The 25,514-nt window shown below is 43.0% G+C and overlaps 3 protein-coding genes across 8 annotated transcripts in view; 2 read left to right on the forward strand and 1 right to left on the reverse strand.

Annotated features, from left to right (window-relative positions):
• Positions 1 to 233: 233 nt before the first annotated feature.
• On the reverse strand, positions 234 to 8,125 carry mettl9 (methyltransferase 9, His-X-His N1-histidine). 4 transcript variants are annotated; one of them, XM_083787367.1, is made up of 6 exons: positions 8,006 to 8,125; positions 2,630 to 2,791; positions 1,995 to 2,185; positions 1,686 to 1,895; positions 1,072 to 1,256; positions 234 to 766 (listed from the first exon to the last, which is right to left on the reverse strand). In XM_083787367.1, exons 1-6 carry the CDS (start codon positions 8,036 to 8,038, stop codon positions 555 to 557), a joined length of 993 nt encoding a protein of 330 aa, XP_083643493.1. In that variant the 5' UTR covers positions 8,039 to 8,125; the 3' UTR covers positions 234 to 554. The 4 variants fall into 4 exon arrangements, with proteins under 4 accessions (XP_083643493.1, XP_083643492.1, XP_083643495.1 ...); XM_083787366.1 differs by having other exon boundaries at positions 234 to 769; XM_083787369.1 differs by lacking the exon at positions 8,006 to 8,125 and adding an exon at positions 3,045 to 3,174 and having other exon boundaries at positions 234 to 769.
• On the forward strand, positions 7,837 to 13,181 carry LOC310874525 (uncharacterized protein). Of its 2 annotated transcripts, XM_083787364.1 has the most exons (7): positions 7,837 to 7,963; positions 8,827 to 9,029; positions 9,629 to 9,730; positions 9,815 to 9,910; positions 10,009 to 10,119; positions 10,390 to 10,513; positions 10,605 to 13,181. In XM_083787364.1, the coding sequence occupies exons 1-7, from the start codon at positions 7,939 to 7,941 to the stop codon at positions 13,157 to 13,159; spliced, it is 3,216 nt and encodes a 1,071-aa protein (XP_083643490.1). In that variant the 5' UTR covers positions 7,837 to 7,938; the 3' UTR covers positions 13,160 to 13,181. The 2 variants fall into 2 exon arrangements, with proteins under 2 accessions (XP_083643490.1, XP_083643491.1); XM_083787365.1 differs by lacking the exon at positions 10,009 to 10,119.
• Positions 13,182 to 14,606: 1,425 nt separating this feature from the next.
• Positions 14,607 to 25,514, forward strand: part of LOC310874843 (caskin-2-like) — a 61,760-nt gene continuing 50,852 nt past the window's right edge. The window contains exons 1-2 of one of the 2 annotated variants that reach the window (XM_083787729.1): positions 14,607 to 14,821; positions 16,739 to 17,413. In XM_083787729.1, coding sequence (XP_083643855.1) covers positions 17,320 to 17,413 — 94 coding nt within the window. In that variant the 5' untranslated portion in view covers positions 14,607 to 14,821; positions 16,739 to 17,319. The remainder of the gene's footprint in view (positions 14,822 to 16,738; positions 17,414 to 25,514) is intronic. The other variant, XM_083787731.1, reaches the window with a different exon arrangement.

Consider the following 25,514-nt stretch of genomic DNA (forward strand, 5'->3'; position numbering starts at 1 on the left):
TATCCTCATTGATAAAGTATTAAGAGTTGGTCACATAATTGACATGAATTAAAGTGGCATAGACACAAATGATGCAAACTTGTACAAATGAGCTTCTTTAGTACAGTATCGAAGCTGAAGGAATGAACTAAACCAACAAAATTTTAACACTTGTCAAAAAACACTACAGAGAATACAGAACAGACAATGAATCACTCCACAGTGATATGTCTAAGAAGATATGATCCCAGTGATATGTCTAAGAAGATATGATCCTTACGGTTTTGCATTTGTGCCATTTCATGGCCAACCGTCATTCAAAATCTTCTTTTGCTTTAGAAAACAAGAGGTATCACTGTCATATAATGGTGGCTGGTAAATGTAGGCGCTACCTGAGCTAAGTTCAGACCTGATTCACCAGTACATTTTACATCAGTAAAAATGTTCAATGGAGAGTGGAATTACTTAAAATTGCACAGAGCCTTTCAGGAGCAGCGACCAAACACAAACATTTGTGTTACCCTGGCCTGTGCTCAGCTCACAGATGTGCTCTTGTCGTAAACAAACCAGCCATGTCAGTCCTCTAAAGCTTTGAGAACAAATACTGCATCATCAAGAACATAGTAATCTTTATACATGTCCCCTTCACAGAGGTATGGCAACCGGGTCACAGCCTCCACTTCAAACCCAGCCCCTCGGAACACCTCATTGGTCAGACTGGCCACCTGCTCCTCCCATGTCTTCCCCTTCACTGGCAGGCGCTCTTTCGGACGCTCCCATTTACCACCTGCTATCAAACACACAAATGGCATATTTTGGTTTAGATTCATTACATATTTTATTATTTTCGTGACATATTTTGTGTCCCTACACTGTAAAAACATTGTACAAAAGAAAGGTAATTTAACCAATAGGGGTCCATTTGGTTTCATTTGTTCACTTTCAAGAGTTAAATTTACTTTGCAGATGTGAATATACTGTAGTCCACATTCTAAACCATCCATATTATACACAATAATCTGATTGCAAAATAAATGTAGAGAATAAATTATGACAATTATGGTCAAGATGACTGAATGAGTGTTGACTGACCTATTTCCACGTAAGGCTGGAAGGGCAGTACAGCAGCCAGGATGACTCGTCCTGTGCCAGGAACAAGGGAACTTCGCATGCTCCTAAGGAGGGCCAATGGATCCTCACAGCGGTCCAACAGATTCAGACAACTGATCAGATCATACTGGAAGCCCATGTGCTGCCACTCATCAATAGCCAGCAGTCTGAAATGGTGAGGAGAGACTAGTGAGTGTCATGATTTATGTTTATGACCTTATCTGTTTCACTCAGTGGCGTAAGATATGATGACCAGCCACTACTGTATCAGAGAGACTGACTGTATGTTTGCAAGAATATGAGAGTAATGAGACACATGCTTTGTTCCCGTTAATTCTGTTCTTATCCTTGTTTCCATATCTGCTAGTGCCATCATATATCCGCTGTTCATAGTCAATATATAGTATATATTTCTGTGTGTGTCTAATAAAAAAGAATTTACAGTAAGTACAGTAAGTAGTGGTGTTGACATCACAACAGTGAGTCCTTTTCATTGTGGCCCCAAATACTCTGGTGGTTAGGGTTTGCCTACAATTCTGCTATTCATCATTGTCCAAAAGTTCAGTTATTCTCTGAGAACCAAACGGAGTACTCACTTGAAATTCCTTCTCTGGAGATGCCATTTCATGGGTGGCGACACCTCAGTAGCATAGACCTCTCTAAAATGGGCTCCCATCACATCTGTGACACCTCCGTCCCCAGCCCCCAGGTCCAGAAGTCTCTCTGACTTCCAGTCTGGTGTGATTCTAAGAAGTCGCTGGAACTGATCCCCAGAGAATACGAACATAGAGCCACGGCCTAGAAACCTGACATAAATAGAAGACCGTGTTACCTTGGGTTATATTGTGGGGGGAGGCATAATTTGGAACGGGAAAGTACAAAGTAACGTGTGTAAGTTACTATACCCATTGATGGACGTGCGTGAGACCACAGAGCCAAGGACGGTCGATACAAAAGAGTGATAGAGCTGAGTAAACAACCAGCTGGACTTCTCTACACTCCGCTGGAGAAATACCTTGGTATCAGAATCCAGGTGACACTGAACGAACAGTGGCTGTACCGATTCCCCCAGCAGATCAGGAGTACATCGGTACCACTAGGAAGAGAGGAGAGGAAAATATAGCATTACATGTTTATGCTTCACATCTAGTGTAATTGTGCTAAGCCATGCTAGACAATATACAGTAAAGGGTAATGTTACATCGCAGCACTCGAGGGCAACAGTGTAAGTGTTGTTACACTTAGAATTGATGGATTGTTGGATTGTATATTTTGCCAACACAAAAATATTAAATTATTAATCTAGGTAAAGTTTAAAGTAAAAACTTCAAGGAAGAATGATGACATTTAGAGCATACTCAGAGACATAGTTTCCACCATAAATGCATTCTCAAATCTTTCATTACACAGTTAAAATTCTCAGTGTTCAAAAGTGTGTACAAATGTTAACCAAATTAATGAACACTTGCCGGTCCATTTGGTTACATGTGTACACTCTCAAGAGTCTGACTGCTTATTTATTGAAGAATACTAATGTTACCTCTTGTGTTTCCAGTGCTGCATCTTCGCTTTCAGTCACCATGTTCAGGAAGAGTGACCTAGCCAGGGGACTGCGAACATACTTGCCCGTCCACATTTTTCTCATGGAGAAGATAAAGAAGACGTAGAACGCCACCCACGCTGCAAAAAGCAACGTCCTCAGCTGTAGATGACACATAATAATAATAATAATAATGGACAACAACTCAGCAGCAGAACAGCTAGACAGCTGGTGTGTGTGGAGACGGTTGGCCGTGAGACTGATTGAATGACAGACTGACCACAGCAGTGAGTGGAGATATACCAGGAGAGGGGAGATGTAAGCTTAGATGATTCGGGTAATGGTATCCAATTGTAAAAGAACACGCGAAGAAATGCATGCCTTCATCGGCTTCAAATGCGACAAATAAACAAACCTGAGGGTGTGGTGGGCTTTAGGAGTCATCATGCTATTTACTCTGCATCTTAATTTGCTGAGTAAACTGAGTTAATGGATTTTTTTGCTGCTGCCCAGGTGGTCTGTGTAAACCACTGTGTATGCTAGTACACAGCGCCCATTGCCCACTAAGCATATTTAGGCAGCGTCTAGTGAACAGATCTAATGAACAGATTTAAGGCTTCCGGTGGACGATCTCTTCAAAATAAGAGTACCCTCTAGAGTATTGAAAAAAAGTTTAATTTGCACATTAAAACTACAAATTAAGCATTTAAATGATGCTATATGATGCTATAAGACACACATTATGTTTCTGTGTAAAAATAAGTAATTAAATCATTATAATAATAATAATAAAGTTATCTAAATGGATAAATGCTATTCACTGGAGTGCATGGACTTTATAAAGTGGACACTGGACAAAAGACGGCTCCGCGAGGCAACTATCTGGACATACCCACGCGTTCGGGGAGATGTCCTCTACCACACCACACTCTCCGCTAAGCGGGAGAGGTGTAAAATTCACAGCAGCAGACCTTTTACTGTGGTCAAGGCTGACAAAAAGTACCGTTTCCGGACCCAGAATGGACACTGGACAAAAGACGGCTCCGCGAGGCAACTATCTGGACATACCCGCACGTTCGGGGAGATGTCCTCTACCACACCCCACTCTCCGCTAAGCGGGAGAGGTGTAAAATTCACAGCAGCAGACCGTCTACTGTGGTCAAGGCTGACAAAAAGTACCGTTTCCGGACCCAGAATGGACACTGGACAAAGAGGCCTCCGCGAGGCAACTATCTGGACATACCCACACGTCATAGTACATATGTATAGCATAGTAGTATAGATGTATAGTTTATGGGGTAGGCAACCTTAGGCACGGGTGCCAACATTGGCACAGCAGAGGGTGGTCACTGGCACACTAGCTGGCACAAGTGTGAGAGAGATGATTTTTCTTTTAAATTTAAATGTACAGTATATAAAAAGGTTTAAAGTTAAATTAAGTCCACTCACATCTGTATACAAATTACATCCTGCACATAATTCTACATTCATTTAAACTCACATTCATTGAACTCTGACTGGGGAGACAGTGGTACAGATACACATTTAGTCTAAAACTCATACATGCTGATGTGAAAGAAAAAAAATTAAAGAAGGAGAAACATTTAAGGTTGCTATGTGTGTATGAACAATCATGGGATGGAAATATATAATTTGAATGTGGTGTCATAATTAAACGTAATGTCGATATGGCACGCTCACTATTGAGAAAATAAAGACACGGCACTTCATGTCGAAAAGGTTGCAGACCCCTGGTTTATATGTATAGCTTCATTATATAGATATTCCACTGTTACTTTCCTAGCTTACGCATGTTTCTTGATAAATGTTTTTATGTGAGCCGTACCACTCTTAGCCAGTTCTCCATAAAAGTCAGAGGTTCTTCACTCTGTAATGCACACACACAGTCACACACACAAACACACACACTTCACAAGTGTAAATAATGTATTTCTTGTTGTTTTTGTTTTTATTTTCCATACCTATATGTTTCATTACTTTGTCTTACTATTTGTATATTACTATTTGTTAAATTGTATATTAAGAACCACATATAAGCCCTCCCTGGGTTTCTTTTCTAACTAAACTAAACTAGGAGTACAGGACACAGGAATGTATAAACAGAGCACTGTAAAAATAGAATACTTAACTATTACTGTTAATGGCCGATCTACATAGTGAATAACATTACCATTGTCATTCATGCAGACATTAGTGTTCAAACACCAGTAATTACCAAAGTAATTAGTATTACTGTACAATCGCATGCAGAGCCATTAGTGTTCCAACACCAGTAATTAGCACTGTGTGTGTTGTGTGTGTGTGTGTGTGTGTGTGTGTGTGTGTGTGTGTGTGTGTGTGTACATCAATAAGATCGTTGTCACCTCATCTATACCTGGGCACCGCCCAGCCAGAAAGAGGGTTTGGAGGAATGTATAAACACAGCACTGTAAAAATAAACTATTACTGTTAATGGCCCATCTACATAGTGAATGACATTACCATTGTCATTGATGCAGACATTAGTGTTCAAACACCAGTAATTACCATTCATGTCAATGCCCCAAGGCACAGCACTTTTTTGAGCATTGACCTCAGTAGACGGTCTGCTGCTGTGAATTTTACACCTCTCCCGCTTAGCGGAGAGTGGAGTGTGGTAGAGGACATCTCCCCGAACGTGTGGGTATGTCCAGATAGTTGCCTCGCGGAGGCCTCTTTGTCCAGTGTCCATTCTGGGTCCGGAAACGGTACTTTTTTCAGCATTGACCACAGTAGACGGTCTGCTGCTGTGAATTTTACACCTCTCCCGCTTAGCGGAGAGTGGAGTGTGGTAGAGGACATCTCCCCGAACGTGTGGGTATGTCCAGATAGTTGCCTCGCGGAGGCCTCTTTGTCCAGTGTCCATTCTGGGTCCGGAAACGGTACTTTTTTCAGCATTGACCACAGTAGAAGGTCTGCTGCTGTGAATTTTACACCTCTCCCGCTTAGCGGAGAGTGTGGTGTGGTAGAGGACATCTCCCCGAACGTGTGGGTATGTCCAGATAGTTGCCTCGCGGAGGCCTCTTTGTCCAGTGTCCATTCTGGGTCCGGAAACGGTACTTTTTTCAGCATTGACCACAGTAGAAGGGCTGCTGCTGTGAATTTTACACCTCTCCCGCTTAGCGGAGAGTGGGGTGTGGTAGAGGACATCTCCCCGAACGTGTGGGTATGTCCAGATAGTTGCCTCGCGGAGGCCTCTTTGTCCAGTGTCCATTCTGGGTCCGGAAACGGTACTTTTTGTCAGCCTTGACCACAGTAGAAGGGCTGCTGCTGTGAATTTTACACCTCTCCCGCTTAGCGGAGAGTGGGGTGTGGTAGAGGACATCTCCCCGAACGTGTGGGTATGTCCAGATAGTTGCCTCGCGGAGGCCTCTTTGTCCAGTGTCCATTCTGGGTCCGGAAACGGTACTTTTTGTCAGCCTTGACCACAGTAAAAGGTCTGCTGCTGTGAATTTTACACCTCTCCCGCTTAGCGGAGAGTGGAGTGTGGTAGAGGACATCTCCCCGAACGTGCGGGTATGTCCAGATAGTTGCCTCGCGGAGCCGTCTTTTGTCCAGTGTCCATTCTGGGTCCGGAAACGGTACTTTTTGTCAGCCTTGACCACAGTAAAAGGTCTGCTGCTGTGAATTTTACACCTCTCCCGCTTAGCGGAGAGTGTGGTGTGGTAGAGGACATCTCCCCGAACGTGTGGGTATGTCCAGATAGTTGCCTCGCGGAGGCCTCTTTGTCCAGTGTCCATTCTGGGTCCGGAAACGGTACTTTTTTCAGCATTGACCACAGTAGACGGTCTGCTGCTGTGAATTTTACACCTCTCCCGCTTAGCGGAGAGTGTGGTGTGGTAGAGGACATCTCCCCGAACGTGTGGGTATGTCCAGATAGTTGCCTCGCGGAGGCCTCTTTGTCCAGTGTCCATTCTGGGTCCGGAAACGGTACTTTTTGTCAGCCTTGACCACAGTAGAAGGGCTGCTGCTGTGAATTTTACACCTCTCCCGCTTAGCGGAGAGTGTGGTGTGGTAGAGGACATCTCCCCGAACGCGTGGGTATGTCCAGATAGTTGCCTCGCGGAGCCGTCTTTTGTCCAGTGTCCATTCTGGGTCCGGAAACGGTACTTTTTTCAGCATTGACCACAGTAGACGGTCTGCTGCTGTGAATTTTACACCTCTCCCGCTTAGCGGAGAGTGGAGTGTGGTAGAGGACATCTCCCCGAACGTGTGGGTATGTCCAGATAGTTGCCTCGCGGAGGCCTCTTTTGTCCAGTGTCCACTTTATAAAGTCCATGCACTCCAGTGAATAGCATTTATCCATTTAGATAACTTTTATTATTATTTAATTACTTATTAGTAATTTAATTACTTATTTTTACACAGAAACATAATGTGTGTCTTTACAATAACTGTAATGTAATAATAATACTAATTGTTATAATAGGTGTATTATTTCTTGATGAAATAGGAACCTTTATTGTTTGGATAGGAACCTTGCTTATACAAGTGCGTGACGCACGGTTCCGCACGGTGCCTGTTGTTGGTTGCACCTCTCGCACGGTACCTGTTGTTGGTTGCACTAGACTGAGCTGACAGGTTGTTTATTACTACTCTTAGCACGGGACTTTATAATAAACTATTGCCCGGCTGGGCTAAACTACAATCCTTGTTGGGTGATTCTTAACGAAAAGAACACACTTTTACACTAATAATGTAACGTAATAGTTATTTAATTAACGAATTAAAATATTATTTTATTCTGAAGGCAACCGGATGTCTTAAATCTGCTAGCTCTCAGAGCGGAAGTCTTAAATTTGCTCATTAGACGGAGCCGCATATTTACAACTTTAACATCATATAGCCCGGATGGACGAGTGTGCTGTGATTGGCTTGTTGGCAACGTCAGAGCCAACGTGAGGTTCCAATCCATACAAGTTTACAACAACATCCATTCCAGACAATTACAAAGCCAAATGTGTATGCTGCGTGTAATTGTCTGCAATTAAAAAATATACATTTACATTGCCCAGTAGGTCCAAGCAAGGATTGTGGATTCGTGGAATCAAATGGACGTTGTCTCTTCGCTTCAGCGTTTGCCTAACAACCAACTAGCCAATCACAATGGGACAATCCCTCCGAGCTATGGGTTTTCGTTTGACTGTTCTTCCTTCCTGTGCTACCTCAAAATATGTCCGAAAGTCTCCGTCAATAGTACAGCGAGCTATGTTTGGCTTGAGAGCTGCAAAAGCATCGTATTATTCGTATCACTCATTTGAAGTTGAAATATGCAACATATCACTGGGCATAAAGGTAACAAACGTGTGCGTCATTGTGTACAGTTGTGTTACTCACTGACTGTCTGACTGTCAAGTGACGAAGCGCCATGGCGTCGTTTCATAACCTCTGAAAAACTGCAGTAGGCTACATTCTGCTGAAAGCGATGGCGGATACTATGTTGTTTAAAGATTGGGACTCGGGAGCTATTATACTGTATACATTGTCTAATAGAAACAGCAAGCATTGCGCGCAAGTGATGCCGAACGTGTCCATCGCTACCGCCTCCTTCATATCTCACTCACTCTCGCACACACACACACACACACACACGCGTAAATGTGTCTTAATCTACTATAATGTAGATTATGTGTAGAATATAGATTATTGTCCTGTTTTTGGCTATATAGAAGTGTATATTTGTATGTCTAAATGTTTCGATGAATTGAAAACGGTGTAAACAAGTGTAATGCTTTGATGGTGTCGTCCACTCACAGTTTTTTGATTGATTGATTGAAATATTTATTAACAGTTTGCAGAATTACAGTACATTTCAAGCACAAACTCAATACTGTTAACTGTGAGTGGACGACCCAATTAAGCATTACACTTGTTTACAACAGGGTCCATCATGTTCAATTCATCAAAACATTTAGAGACGTACAAATAGACACTTCAATATAGTCAAAGAACAGAACAGTTAATAGTTTTTGTATTGAGTTGTGCTTGAAATGTACTGTAATTCTGCAAACTGTTAATAAATACATCAATCAATCATAGACATCAGTTAGGATATAATTATATATATATATATAATATTATTATTCACATCCTTCTGAATTATAAAATACTAATGATCCTTGAATGTTATTAAAGCATCAATGCTTGTGTTTTCCCAGACACCCCCCTCTCTCTTCCCTGTCTGCGTCTCCTGGTGCCACCACTCCGGCTGGTGTCAGCAGCAATGTGGCACACTGTCCAGCACAAAGTTATCACCAAATATGGGCTGCTGGATGACTTTGTTACACTCATGACTGGGATTGTCCCTGAACTACTTAACTATAGACAGAGGACCTTGCTAAGTCTTGGCCTTCGCACACAGGTACTTTTTTCAAAACAAGTATTACTGTCTGTCTAGTAGCTGGGCAGTGGGCAAAATATTTAATCGTCAGCAAAGATAAATTAGGTGGGTGTGTGGGGAGGATTGGGAAAGGAGTTGTGGGAGAAAATATAAAAACAAAGAGTTGTATTTTCTTTCTGTGAATATGATGTCATGCTCATACTCTTTGAATAAAGTTTATTTAAAAAAAAAAGATTAATTATAAACAATTGGAGATATTTAAAATGATTTAACGTTTGACTATAATTCACCAAAATAATCTCTCTGTCTCTGTTGCTATTTGTGTAACCTGCCCTGTGCCAATTAGAAGTCATCGTGATTTGTGTAAATAAATGAATACAACTTCCAACCACACAGTTGGATTGTGTAATTGAGGAAGTTTAGAGAAAATGCGACAATATCATGTCGCATATGTGTACAAACTATATCGTCCATAAATAAACATCGATCATATCCCCCAGCACTATTGCAATCTAAGTAAAATGAAATCACTTGCGGGTGGCACAGCATAGCAGGCAAGTGTGTCAGTACTTTAAATTGTTTATTTTCCTTTAAGTTTATCATACTTTCTTTGGTTTCAGCTGATCCTTGAGTTGTGCTACCAAGAGCCAACGATAGACCCAAAAATAATTCAGCCACATTTGGACAGATTGCAGACACTCACTTCATTATGGAATGCAGAGGTGTGTTTTCCTGTTACTGATTAGTACTAACATGAAATGGGTACAGGGCCTAACAGAATTGTGACTATGTGCAATATGTTTCAGACAAACGATACAGAGCATGGATTGTACAGATCAGACATTTTGGAACTTATTCAAATGTTAATGAAAGACCAGGACGAGAGGCAGCAGTTCTTCCAGGTTAGTGTGTCTGTCTTTGTGTCTTAAACATGTATGTTTTCTTACATTTTCTAATGAAGACCACTTCGAGTTGACAATGATCAAATGCTCATTTTCAGGATGTGTTTCCAGTGAAATTTGGACCAAAGTATAATGAAGCTATTCAGATTCTTGCGGAGAAATTCCTGTCCCAGCTTGAGAAGTTGCTTATTGTCCCAAATTGTCAACAGGTAGTACAAGAGCAGTTCATAATACAATCAAGAGGGTTTTCACTAAACATATGTATAGTACTGAAATTAACCACCATGTACTTCGTCTTAACAACGATTATCAAGTTAACAAAGTGTCGAGGTACAATGTGTTGTGAGCTTGTATATCTGCTATTTTCACAATTGTTTTAAGTAAAAGAAAATTACCGTCTTGAAGATTTTCACCAAAATGACATGCCCAAAATAGGGATGCCAGGGTTAATGTGGATAATGTCTTTGCACTCTTTCCAGGTTATGTGTATGCTAAACGAAGTTCCTTCTGTTCTGGAGGAATGCATGGAGTCTTTGTCACAAGCTCAGGAGCTTAAATCTCTTCTAGCTTATCAAAAAGACCTCTGTCAACTCCATGACAATGGTAAATATATTAACATTTGAAATGGCTAAGCTAATTGTTTCTGATCTTTGATCAGCTATGCTAACTCTGTCTTTTGATTTATTTATTTTAGACAATCTTACTGTTGGTGAGAGTATCTGTGCAGCTCTCAGTCTCCCCCCGATGGAAACAGCACATGGAGAGACGGTATTTAAAGCAAAAGTATTGACTGATTACATGGATTCGTTCAGCAAAGAATTTATAGTTGAATCTGCAGCACTGGGAAAAGAGTCGGTAGTCGCAGGATTGGCAACTGGAAAAAAAGAAAGAAGACATACAGCACCCCAGAAGTTTGAGAATCAGTCTTCTCTCATTAGTGATGAGGCTTGCACCATTCGACATTGTGGGTCTTTGAACAGTGATAATGTGGAATCAGACTCTTGTGCTGTTGAGGTTCAAGTTGGTTATAATGTTGAAATAACTGCCGAGGGGATAGGGCTCACAGAGAACAAGACTGCTGAAAGTGTGCCCACAGTGATGGAAACTAGAGAAGCGGACATAGCGGCTTTAACCGATTATTCCAATAGCTGTGGATCAAGTTCCGTTCAGGTGGAAAAGTGCACACACAAGGGAAGTAATGTCAATAACAGTGGGCAAATGAAAAACATTGTGACATCGAATGTGATCCTATCTCCCATACTTTATACACCAACTGTGCAAGTGCTACGGCTCGAGCCAATAATTGCAGCGTCCCCACGGCCAGTCAGGCAAAGTAGAGGTCGGAAAATGAAAGCAATATTAATGGTAACATCTGAGAATGAGCAGTCCAAAAGTAGTCCCCAAGACTCGTCAATAAGCAAGACTTGCCCTACATGTGGAAAGACGTACAGCCGAGCCTCGGATATGCGGCGGCACCAGAGGACCCACACAGGGGAGAGACCATTCCAGTGCCCACAGTGTAATAAACTATTTCAGCACCAGTATGACTTGAAAAGACATGAGTTCAATGTTTGCGGAATCACAGTGCTGCAGGCTGAGAAGGTACCCAAGACAGAGTGTATTTCTGAAGAGGGAGTTCCTCCAACCATGGAGAAGAAGGACACGCAGCCGCTCGGCCACACTGGCCAGTTGACGGATACAAAAGAACTGAATAAATCACTGCTTGAGAACAAAAATGATGTCACTGCACACAAGGAAAATCCAGCTGAAGGAGAAGAACCTGAGGTCACTGCCAGGACTCCTCGTGGAAGAACTAGCAAGGGAACTCATGAATATAAACTCTGTAGCAAAACCTTTGCTTATACATCTCTCATGTTCAAACATATGGAGACCCACCCAGAGGAGCGCCCTCAACATTCAGAAGAGTGCAAGGGGTCCTCTGTGAACTTTGTCAATGAAGGCCAACAGATGACCAACAAGACATTGTTCAGAGCAAGCAAAGCTCCAACTGGCAACGAGCTTGTTGAGTCCTCATCACAGGAGAGCATTAGCTGTGCACGACAAGAGCCTAACATATCAGGAACCACCGAGCTATACGAAATGAGTGACTGGACAGCATGTAGCCTTTGTGGAGCAGCAGTAACTGGGAGCATGAAATGTCACATGAGATTGCATCGCTACCCCTGTCCTTATTGTGAGGTACAGTTCAAGGTCAATGATTTGAGGAGGCACATAACTGCATGTAATGCAAAGACTAAGGATCATAGACAGGCCGAGGCTCTGAAAGAGTTCAGGAGGCTGCTTAGGAAATGCAAAGTTAGGGATAATCCACTTTACTGTGCAGAATGTAATAGATCATTCCCAGACATGACACGCTTTCAAACGCACAATCTGAGGCACAAGCCACGCTCGTGCACCAAGTGTGATGAGACTTTCGGTGACTTCAAAGACCTTAAACAACACTATGTGGCCGTGCATGACTTCAGGGGTCCGTTCCCCTGCTCATTTTGCGAGCGTAGTTACACAGACCTCCGGGGCCTGATGAGACACGAGAGGGTTCACACGGGTGACCTCCCATACCAATGCCCAAAGTGTCCAAAAGCATTCAGTTATGCATCAGCACTGAAGCTACACGACAGGACTCACACGAAGGAGGCCCCGTACCTTTGCTGGGATTGTGGAAAGCGCTGCAAGTCCAATGCGGCCTTGAGGATTCACAGGCTGTGTCGTCACAGCAGCACACAGGAGAAATGTTTCTGTTGTGAACATTGCGGTAAAGCCTATGCACTCAAAAGAAGCTTAGACCTCCATGTGGCTAAAACACATTCCGGAGTGCGATATCCATGCTCACACTGTGGTAAGCTGTTCAAAAGTTCCAGCTCATTGACACGGCATGATTTGACACACACGCAGGAAAGGCCTTATTTGTGCAAAGAATGCGGCAAGAGTTTCCGATCAACATCAGAGTTGAAAATACATGTGCGTTATCATACTGGGGAGAGACCATTTAAATGCCAGGTATGTGGAAAGGGGTTTGTTCAATCTTATTACCTCACAGCCCACATGAGAATGCACACCGGGGAGAAACCATATAAATGCAATACATGTGACAAATATTTTAAAAGTGCTGGGATTGTAAAAAGACACCAGATGACCCATACCGGAGAAAAGCCCTACAAATGTTCCATCTGCGAAAGGGCTTTCAGTAGGCCAGAGTTGGTGAAAGTTCATGTGAAAAAATCCCACTAAATGTGTGTGAACCTACTGAATGAATGTATTTTATTTTTCACCATCAATAAAAACCGGTTTAGCACAAGTGTCTGATTTTGTAAACGCCAAGCGCATTCATTTATATCACTGACCTGTGTAGGCTATGTATTATTTATGGTTTTGCACCTTATTCTTAAGACCTTTAAACTCTATTGTCATAATGTCATATTTTAATCACATAGATGGTTGGCAAGGTGTTCTATGATATATAATTATTTCTCAGACAGATTTGGGTCTGTTCTTTCTTTAGACAGTATAGAGTAGGCTATAGTATTGCCTTAACAAGCAGGGGAAATGTGTTCCAGTGAAGATGTAGTAGGGGAAATTATTATTATGAAAAAAGGTTATAAATCGTGTCAATCCCATTCCCGGGTATGCAAATACATATTTTTATTAGACGAATAAAAGATATCCTTTGCAATTCCATACCAGCCCAGTAGATGTCACCAAAGAACTACCGGTATTGATTTATGTTCCACACTAGCCCTGGAACATGACTGCCATGATGATTATCATGACAGTCATGCAGTAACTTTGCCCTGTTTTTTGCGCTCGCTGCATTTACAAGATTTCCGTATATATAAACATTCAGATTTCAAATATAAAGTACTCACAAAGTGTCCCACGGGTGTTAGTTAGTAGCAGCGCCAGCGATTAGAATTGCTGCGTCCCGCGTTGTTTAATAAAAAGCATTTTTGTCCGAGCTCCCCGGCTACTTTTTTCAAACGGGGTTCGTTTGGGAAATCCACAGTTGCACACCGGGAGCACACTCGCCTATTAGTCTGTATTGGCAGGGCGGTCAGCCTACCTATATCGAACACACCGAGTGCCACCCTCCTCCCGACCGATAGGGGCGCGTAGTTGAAAGCCAATGGCAAAATAACACCTCGGATAAAAATGCTTTTTATTAAACAACGCGGGATGCAGAAATTCTAATCGCTGGCGCTGCTACTAACTAACACCCGTGGGACACTTTGTGAGTACTTTATATTTGAAATGCGAATGTTTATATATTTTAATTATTTGTAAATGTAGCGTTCGCAAAAACCAGGGTGAAGTTACGTCATGACTCTCGTATGAATACGAGAGTCATGTTTCAGGGCTAGTTCCACACAGTAACCACAACAACAGCAGCCATTTGAAACTTATCTCCACACTGTTTTCATCGGTTAATTTCTCCGTGAATTATTTATCATCTGCAGTAATTTGATGATTGTGACATATGTTTTCTGTTAATTGAACGTCGCATTTCATAATTAACCATTTAGTTGAGCCAGTGTTTTGATGACTGGTGTTTGGTTGGTGAAGGAGGAGCCTTTTTGCGCACTTGAGCTGTCAAACTCCGCGGTGCGCGCAGTGGAGTCACCGGAGTGTGTCTTTTACAGCACAAGAATCGAGACGAGAGGATGTTTTCGTATTATCAGCCACATTAACAATACATTTAAAATGATACGTAATGATACGTATGCAAATTGTGAGCTGTGACTTTCCCAAGCTATCTGACTTTAACGAGCACTAGTGCAGGTCCAGGATCTTCTTCGGAGTGACTCCCGTCTCTTGGTATTAACGTGTGAGCGCTGCTCAACTTGCATTCAGCAGCACATGCATCTGTCAACGCCTTGCTAACATTGTCCGCAACAGGTGAGACTAATTTATTATAGTCTTCTTCTTTGAAGAAAATTTGGCAACTTTAATATCCTAAACTGTGGTACTACCTTATTATGACACATTATCTGACATGACAGTAAACTAAAGACAGACGGGACAGAATGGTTTTTGGATGAATTAGCTAAAGCACGCAAAGCAAAGTCAAACCAATTACTTTGATTCGGGGCCGGGCATAACTGCATGCTTAGTGTATCTGAACCTCAACCTAGCCTACTATAGCCGTGCATGGTTTTGGTTTATTAGGTGGCCTATAGCCTACTCAGTCAGACCAGCCAGACGGTGCGGCACTGAAAGTGCATTTCCATTCCAACTTTTGAGATAGACTACCCACTGTGTTTACATTACACTGGAGGCTACAATTCACTTCGATCTATTAACATGTATTTACGAAAGAGAGGGAAATGTGGCACTGATTGTAGGATTTCTTTTTTTTTTTACACTTTAAGACGGCATAAACTGGACCCCTTCCCAGTATTGCCACTGCACATTCAGGTTTAAGTCATTATTCTGGGGCAATATCTGACACCAAATTTGGTGTTTACAATCGGGCATACAGTGTCGTTATGGTGGCTATGGCTATGCAGTTGTTTACTCCCTGCATGGCAAGGTGCCTGTCTAGTTTTAGATCATGTGTCAGTGCAAATAGTTTCATTGGCATCTGCTCCAAGGCTAAACTGCTTCATAATAAGGTGTTAAGTAGGAATAGCTTGGCCACCCAACAAGGCAGGTGTTTGTTTTTGCATGAAAACTTGCAAAGCAATAGCATTTAAAACTCAAGCAAATAAGCCTGCAGGGGGAAAAAAAATAACCCATATGAATTAGTCTATCTATTGCAAACTTGTTTGTCTTTGTCCCTGGCTGGCCTAAAAAATACAATTCATTTAGACTGTTAAGTCCAAAAAGCAATATTCTTTGCTACAATTGTTTCTTACTTTAATGGGAGTTTTGGGCATGCCCCTATAAGCAAATTGTTTCAAAAAAATTATAATCTTTTCAAAAGTGAGCGATTAACTTCTGACTTTTAGAGAATGTACGTAGAATATAACATGTGCCAGCTCTTTACATTGGCTCAGAGTTTCAATTACTTGCACTTTCATATGGGAGACAGAAACACCTCCTGTTTTAATCGAAGGACTGTGTCTTGCTGGAAGATTTCACATGATCTCTGTCTGTCTGACTAACTGTCTTAGACAGCCCCCTTGTGACATGTTCCTTGGTTATTTTGTCTCCCATAAGTGCCATTTCTGAACTCATCCAAAGTGATAGATGCTTCAGGCAGCTTGGTTGTGAAGCTGTGGTCAGCACTGACTCAGTTTGCCTGACAAATAAGAAACCCACGCTGTGTTGTTTCCCAAAGAAGACTGGATGGAACTGGCTGAATGCCAGAAAGCCCTCTTGCCTGAAAAGATGCTTCCTTAAAGTGAAGGGAATGGTGTGCACAGGCTAACACCTTATTCCAGCATGGAAAAATCCAGAGATACAGTTCACATTCCTTACTGGCTAGGCTTCCTGCATTAAGGCAAGGCAAACAAAGGTCGGGTTTTAAAGGGACACCCGTAATCCCTTACATGCAAGAAAGTCTGTGTTGCTTTGCTGTTATGAATGTATACCTCAATTTCAAGACTTAGCAGTCATCTTGTGACATGGGGGGAATTAACAGGGGGTTTATGATTGTGGAAAAGAGTGTTAGAGGTCTTATATTTCAAAAGCCCCAAATTATACAGACATAGAATTATAGCCTACGTGCCAATGTCTGTCACAGCCATGGGAAATTAGTGTTTTGTGTGGGTAATAGAAGTATTCAGACAATGTGACATCTCTCTATCCCTCTCTCCTCTATCTTCCTCTCTCTCTGTCTCTCTTGCCTTTTCATTCTCTCTGTGATGTCAGCTGCACCATCCACTTCCAACCGGGGCTATATGAGTGAACTCAACTAAACCTCAACCGGGGCCTTCGCGAACGCAAGACTTTTTCCGCATCTATAGCCGACCAGGACTTCCACGCACGGAGGACCCCATGCCAGGAAATGGGACCAATAAGCTCCAGCAACAAGGGAAGACTGCCGCCTGGAACTGCTTACCTCACATTCCTCCTCCCCAGCTGCTGAACCCAGCGGTATAATGTCCTCCCATGGGATCGTGACGTGACGGCTCCCAATTTGCCCGTGGTAGGATGTCAACTGAATGACAGACACATGTAGACGTTTGTCTGCACCCTCCATTAACTCGGCTCTGTCAAGGAAGGATCTGGGTTGTTTTTCTAGAAACTCGAGTACCACGCAGGGCACGTCTATGAAGAACACTTTCTCGGTATACACAGACGGACCCATTGTGTGAAGGAAAAGTGAAAGGATAGAAACATTGGGTTTTGTGGCTGACCGCTATAAGTAGCACACGTGTGTGTGTGTGTGTGTGTGTGTGTGTGTGTGTGTGTGTGTGTGTGTGTGTGTGTGTGTGGCCACGGCTGTAGTAATGGGAAAAGAACAAGATCTGCTGGTGGCAGTGAAAAATGGAGATCTTCTCCTGGCACACAAGATGCTCTCCAAAGTCAAGTGCAACAAGACAAGTGAGTATGACCTAATGGAGTGATAGATATATGATCAGTTTTTTTTTTTTTTTTAAGATATTTTTTTGCGGCTTACGCCTTTTATTGATTGTTTAAGGGATAGAAAGTAGGCTGACAGGAAACGGGAGAGAGAGATGGGGGGATGACATGCGGTAAAGGCCGTGTTGGGTCCGGGAGTCGAACCCGCGGCACACCGCGACTGGATCACCAGTCCGGTGCCCAGACCGTTACGCTGATATATGATCAGTTTGATGTGATTGATTCTGCTTGTTTGTGGGCTTATAGACAGATGCCCTTGTTTACTGCTACGCACACACGTGTGCGTGTGTGCATGTTTAAAGTTTTTCTTATGTTTGCATGATTAAATTCCTGTGTAGTGTAGCAGAATTGTGCCATTTTTGTTAATTACAGTGAAATACAGTGGAATAAGTAAGGGGGGGGGGGTGGACGAATTATGTTTCCAGTCCTCTGGCCCATACCAAGTTTCTTTATGAAAAACGGATTCAGGTTCAGCCACCGACCACTACCTATCACTCCTGCAGCAGTGAGGTTTGGGAGCAATTTGAAACAAAGTGGGCTCAAATTGCTGTGCAACATCAACTAATCTTTTAAACACAGGCCCTATATGGTCTATACATGATATGCACTGTGTGGGTTACTGGGGTTTAGGGGCTTTCTTTCCTCGCAGAGTTTTCTTATCTCGCAGAGATTTCCGCCAGTCGACAAGCTCGCTCACCCGCTGCGGTATTGCCGCTAATGATAGGCTTCTGCTTTATCCAGACGCGGGGAGAGTTTAAGTCCAAGCTGCAAGGCTCTGAAGTTGAAGCCTCTCTTTGTGGCGTTATCTGCTCTGGCTTTCATCATCATACAGTAGCTATGCGACCTTGGTGGCAGGCGCTGGGAACAAATCTCTGGCTGTCAGGACAAACTCCTTCTTCCAGTCCGTACTGACGATAACTGCTGGGTATACTGAAGAAGTGTTATTGTTTCTTTCTTTGGAATTTGGATGTATTTCAGGATGTACCGGTATCTAGACCTAGACCTTACAACCGATTTGTCATGGACCCATGCACATTATTAGAGGCTTCAGGACTATGCCCCCACCCCACCCACACACCCCTTCTGTCACTCATAAAAACATAAACACGCCTTTTCAACATCATTAAACAACAAAAGGTCCTTCTGGACATGGTCAATGGCGTGTAGACGTTTGTCACTTTGTCACCCCCTTGTCAGAATCGCCGGCACAGCAGAAGCTCCAGCTGGCTAGCTGTCATGGTCTGTCACCATGACCCACGCTGTCACCCAGTTAAAGAATAGCTTGTGTGGCCACACATCAATAAAGGTCGATGAGTTGCTTGACAGATTGATTTGTCCAGTGGCAGGTTTTTGGTGCCGTTGTTGTTGTTGTTGTCTGTTTTTATGAATAGTTTTTTATCATGTCATATTGCAATTCATAACTTGATCTCCCGCCCATCCTTTTTATCAAAACTACACAGAGTTGCATGATGAATCTGTGTGTGTGTGTGTGTGTGTGTGTGTGTGTGTGTGTGTGTGTGTGTGTGTGTGTGTGTGTTATTGACAACAAACATAATCAGCCCTCAACTTAGTGCCGAGTGTTACCCTCTGAAAGGAGTCAGGTGTTTCTAAGCTCTTTTGGTGGTGTTGGGCTATAAGCCTCCAGACAGTGCCGGGTGCCTGTTTACTGTCTGAACCTTAACACAGAATGGGTGGTGCTGGGGGGGTGAAGGGGTTAGGAGGGGTCAGAGAGCAACCAGACACGGTAAATGGAACAACACAAAGTATTGACGGCGGGGGGGCGGCCGGTCAGCTGGCCCTAGTATAGCAGGGTGTGGGGCTTGGCCGGAGGGGACACGGCATGCGTGGGACAGTAGATTGTTGAGACGGGACCAATTGTTATTGCTCGGGGGTAAATATCGAAAGTACAATAAAGCACGCACATCCACTCACTTAAAGCCAGGTGCCGGACCGAGGTACTAACAATAGAACAAAAAGTAAGTAATGCTCCAAAGCTTAAAAAATATGTATTAAGGTTCCTTGGCTTACACCATAGTGGTCATGTCCACTATTGTGTAAGGAACCTTAATACATATTTTTTTAAGCTTTGGAGCATTGCTCAGTGTGCGGACCTTACTTCGCGAGTAAATATCTCCTTCTGCTACATTATAGTATAGTATAGTATAGTATAGTATAGTATAGTATAGTATAGTATAGTATAGTATATTTCACAGGATAAAAAAAAGTTTACACATAAAAAAGTCACAGTTCTTTTAAGAAGTCATTGCCCCCTAATTTTCAATACTTTGTGTCACAATGTATCGACAAACCATGGAGCCCTGATATGAAAATATATTGGAAGTTCTTTCTACTCCCTCATTAGCCTCGCTACCCAGGCTTTCATTTTCGTCGGCACAAAAATTGAAAGCCTGGGGGAACACATTGGCCGCTCTGGTCTAAAATTGTGAGTCAACCCTTCCGGGTGGGCGTTGCTCCAAATTATGTGACGTCGCGCTGCGCATTTATACCATGACCTGCCCTTCTAGACCAGAAACACGTTAGCTTAGGCTAGCGTTAGCCTGGAACTCACTTATGCTTTCTATGCCATGGCATAGGCAGCTCCCGGCAGGATCCGCCGGGAGAAACTGTGTGCAGCTGCCGAACATGAGACTAATTAATTAGAGCGACAGAGAGAGAGAGGAGTGTGTGTGTGTGTACGGGTGTGCGTGTGTGCGTCAATTTAACAAAGGTGCAGACGATCAGAAATCAGCAGAGAGTGATCGACGTTTGTGCTACTCTATGCCAAATTGAAGCGGACTCGGACCCAGACTTTTTTTCTCTCCCTGGAAATAAAAACGTCTGTGTTTCCGAGGCTACTCCCTCATGGACCCCTGTGAGTGCCTAGACGGGACGTTGAAAACTGCTTGACATGTCATGTTACGGGTCCATTCGGTTCTATTTGTACACACTGTCAGAGTTTCAGGTCCGCAAGGTTCCATTAGGTTCCTAAACATTCAAACATTTAGCTGGGGACCCTCTGGAACCGTCTCAAGGAGGTTTAGGGTTAGATTTAGGTCTAGGCATAGTTATACTGAGGTTTAGTCATAAACCAGAACTGTCAATCACAGTGACTATACTGGCCAATCACAGTAGGGTTTGCCTAGAGGCCCTAGAACAAGCGGACCCTTGGGGGTCCAGACCCCACTTTGAAGAGTTGTTCAGACTAGTGGACTACTAGAGGAGGTGGGGGCCCGGGGGGATGAGTGGCTGATGGACAGGGAGCTGAGATGGGAGGTTCTATGTGATTGACCATCTGCTGACCTAAGGTTTGGCTTCAGTCAATTAAGGTGGACTTATCGCACCCCTCTCTTTTACTCCATATCCGTCTCTCGCCAAGTGAAGTGCACAATCTTTCTACCAACATTATACAACGGAGTAATTTAACGTGTAAAAATGAACAGTGCATGCTTTTACAGTTTAGGCCAGGGTGCACCCTCTTCCCTTCTCTTGTGACATTGCATTTAAGTGACAGCTTTAGTATGTTCCCTGCCCCCTAACAAACACAGACACACACACACACACACACACACTCACACACACACACGACTGCAGTGGGTGTGGTGTGTGCCCCCTCCCTAAAAGAGCACCATTATAAGATCATCGATCTTCAAAGGTCTTTATCATTACAATGTCTTTTGTTGTCGCACATGCTTGCTTTCATCTCGACCCGGTGGCCCGCCCCCTCGCTCTGTCACGGTAAACACAGAGCCCTTTGGCTGCTTCTCAGATGGACAGATGGACAGCAGAGGCAACGGAACATAATATTTGAATGTATATCAAATAGGGCTAAGCAAATGATGTATGCCTTTACATGTCAGCGAGGGCAGACAGACACCCAGAGGAAAGAGATCAGACTGGCTGCCAGTGGTGGAAAAAGTACTTTAAAAAAAAGTATCAATGCTGCAATGTAGAAACACTTTTAGACGTGAAAGTCTAAAAGAACTTACTGAAAGAACTTACGTACTTTGTAAAAGTACATTACGGAGAACGCATAACGTTTCACAAGTTATCATATGTCTAAAATGTTGTTGGGAGAAAGAATTGTACATTTTCATATTCAAATTTGACTATACTCGATGTAAAATCTTCATGCAGATTGGTGCTTGTTGTTAGCATTATTAGCACATTCCTATGGAGTTCTTAATTAAAATGGTCAAAAATCTCAGGTGTCATGTCTGTAGAGGTTTAATGAAACCTCACTTCATCATCACCTGCTTTTAACTCTTGCGATCTCCACGCTAAAGGTAAACTCCTTTTTCCTCTCATCAGCAGCTGGCTGAAACCTCCCTTTATGTTTTTGCCTTCATTCCTTTACCTCAAATTAGGGATACGTGACCCATCTGGCCTATACCCTGGCCTGGCCTGTAGGGTGAGAGCAGTTAGCCTGTAGCACTGAAGGGTAAGAAAGAAGAGATTATGCGTGCGACGTGCATGCGTGTGAGATCCTGTGTGCGTGCGTGTGAGATTACATTTGCAGTATAATTGTTGGTGGCACATTACCAATTACCTGCATGTAATTGTAATAAGTAACCTAGCAAGTATTGGAATCAGATTACTTTCAATGCTTTAGATTACTCCAATACACCATTAAATGAAGCATTCCAAAGTTTACTGAAAGTAGCCAGTTAATCAGTACTTCCGGTTACAGACTGATTACATGCAGGTAATTAGTCATTTATAACTACATTTTTAATGTAATCTTTCCAACCCGTTGTGTGTGTGTGTGAGTGTGTGTGTGTGTGTGTGTGTGTGTGTGTGTGTGTGTGTGTGTGTGTGTGTGTGTGTGTGTGTGTGTGTGCGTGTAGAAGTATGTGAAAGGAACTGTATAAACGTGCCTCTGAGTATCTGTATACTGTATGTGCACCGCACATTGAGTCACGATGTGACTCATTGTGAGTTTGTAAATCAGGTACTTAGTATAACTCAACTACTCAACTTTGTCTCAGCCCCCATGACCTCTGCTAAACCAAACCAAAGATTGTGCACTATTTTTGAACACTTTTGGAAAAAGTGTTGAACAAATTTTTTCAACACAAATCTTCTCTGGGGGTATAAATCAAAATTTTAACACAAATCTTCTCGTCTGGGCGTCAAATATATATCAATTTGGAGGCCCTTGTCACGAAACATTTTGAGAAACACACTGGTTTATAGACGTTTGAATCAGTGGCAGGAGGTCACACAAGTGAGACCAATTAGCTCACTAGCTAAGAGTCACAACTGGACTAATCGGTCTTGCGTTCTACATGCCAGACGGCTGGGTTTCAGGTTGTTACCCACTTGAACTGAACCCTATATGCTTGGTTGACTGGAGTCACTACATTAAATATTGTCGCTGAAAACACACGCGCACGCACACACACACACACACACACACACACACACACACACACACACACATGGATGGTGCACGTTAATCCTTTCCATCTTCTTCCCCTGACAGATGGCATATTATGTCTGGTATTGCTTGAGGAATTTACTGAAGGAGTTAAGTAGTGTGTGTAGTGTGTGTGTGTGTGTGTGTGTGTGTGTGTGTGTGTGTGTGTGTGTGTGTGTGTGTGTGTGTGTGTGTGTGTGTGTGTGTGTGTGCGTGCGTGCGTGTGTAAGAGAGTGTCACCTAATCCATCATAACAGGCCTTTTATTGCTGTACCTCCAGGCTTGCTGCATAGTCAGACTGGCACTCATCCTTCCCCATTCAGTCCTATTCATTTCCTCTGGCTGCTCAAACCAAGCCATCACTCAGACAGTAAGCATGAATGTAGCATTCACAGAGTGTGTCATCACAGAGTCACCTGTTTTATTTGTGCAGCCTCGGGGGCCGTCCGTGTGCTCATTCTGCCCTGCCTACACATGCCGGCTGGCACTGCGGCTCGCATGTTCTGATTGGGATCTTTGATTCGATGTGGTGAAAGACCAGAAATAATATGAATTTGTTCTGTGCTTGTGCATGCAGACTAGGATGATATGATTGTATGACAAAGAAGAGATGTGTCTGGCTATTGCGTGTGTGCATGCGCACGCACGTGTGTGTGCGTGCGTGCGTGCACTGCTCGTGCATGCGTGTTGCAGCGTGTATGAGGGAGCAACATAATCTGAGCCATCTCTGTGTGTGATCAGAGCTTGCCTATCTGAAGGGAATTGGTATACAGTAGCTGGTATAGCACTAGCAGTAATGAGAATCAGCAGGCACTGTTGTGGTCTCATACTGTGTTTTGCCCTCCCCCTCATCCTCCCCTGATTATTTTCTCACCATAAATGTAAAATGGGGTATTAGTAATCCACACCTAGAGTAGACGTATCCCAGAGCATTAATTATCTGATGAAAAAAAACAAACATGTATCATGCCCCATTGCACCATAGCCCATTAAAACCCATTCTGGACGGGAACCCCTTTTGGTGTTCTAACCCTTCTGGACGGGAACCCCTCTTGGGGTTCTGTACAGACTTATGTACAGTATTCAAAAATTAAAATTGATGCTGCCATATACATATTTGAAGTTTTTCAGAAAGCTTAGATCAGGATTTAGAAGGCTTCTTCTTTACCGACCCTCTCTGGCACCGTTTTGTTGTGCAATCGTCATTGTGTTTTGGCTGCCGCTGCATGCTTGGCTCTCGCCGCAATGACCATTCTGACTCTATAGCCTATACCCTACTGCAGTTGCTCTCTAGTCTCAACACTCGATCTCGAATATTGTCCCCCCACTTTTTGAGTGGTTCCAGGGACCCCCAGAAGCAAAGATTTGAGTTAAAATTGTTTGTTTTAAAAATATATAATATTAAAAGATTTGCACACATCTACAGATCTACAAGCTCTCCTTCGAGCTTGTGGATAACAGCTGTAATAACTAATAAGCTGAAGTACCTATCTCGGCCACCATGTCCATTGCACTTCACTTCACCGTCTCGTGGCTAGGGGCTTGTACCAAAGACTATGAAAACGGGGCTGATGAGGCCTCCCTGCTCTGAGCATCAAGGGTTGATTTGGGGGTAAGTCCCTGCAACATACTGGGGTCATGTCCAAGGCCCAGTGGGTGTAGTCTACTTGTACATGTAGCCACCTCACGCTATAGAAACAGGAGATAGGTTCTTGAACTGAATCAGCCATAATGGCTCCGCAAGGCTACTTATTCTCTACCCACTAAGCTAAGGTACTATAGCCAGGTAACTATAGAAAGAAGTCACCATTGAACAAGGCAGGCTAAACTCTATATTTTATGTTATTTGTGACCTCTCACCTCTGCAATACAACATACAGCCTGGAGGCTTTTCATCAGCCATAAATTGTGAAATGGAGTTTGTTGAATCAGATGTTGTGTAACTGTTCTGACGCCATGCTTTGGCTAGATGGCATATACTAGGCCCAAAATGCAAAATGTCACACACAAGAACATCCCAACAGCATCTAAGTAAACAAACAGGCAGATGAACTGCTCACAAACCTGTGTCAGATTTCTCTCATAGACCCCAAATCTTCCACAGGCAGTATCACCGCTCTGGGCTAGTTCCAGGGCCTCTAAAAACACAGGAAGGAGACAAAAGAGAAAAGAAAAGTAAAGCTCATTTGAGCTAATAGGACAGTGTATTATTCCATATAGTTGTTAATACTTACATGCATTGTTGTACTCCTGTAAGGTCATAATGTCTTCCTAAAACCTGATTTATAGTTGCAGGCAGGTGTTGTGTAAAAATAAATTATACATCTACAAGCTCACAACGCAACGTGCACACATTTGTGTCTGCTATTTTCGTTGCGCACGCAACTATACGTTTACAGTAAGTCAGGCTTGTTCTAACATGATGTGTAGTTCTGTTTGTGCTGCAGTGGTGAAAAGTAACTAAGAACATGTATGTACTTAGGAACTGCACGAACACATTTGAGGATTCTCAATTTTCAGTTTCATTTTACTTCTGCTCCACTACATCTCAGAGGCAAATATTGTAATTTGTACAATTATTTGAAAACGTACTACTTACTTTGTTGATTTATTTCTTTTTTTAAGATCGTTTTTGGGCTTTTTGCC

Source organism: Protomyctophum parallelum, assembly GCF_964188405.1.
Source record: "Protomyctophum parallelum genome assembly, chromosome: 17".
Classification (NCBI taxonomy): domain Eukaryota; kingdom Metazoa; phylum Chordata; class Actinopteri; order Myctophiformes; family Myctophidae; genus Protomyctophum; species Protomyctophum parallelum.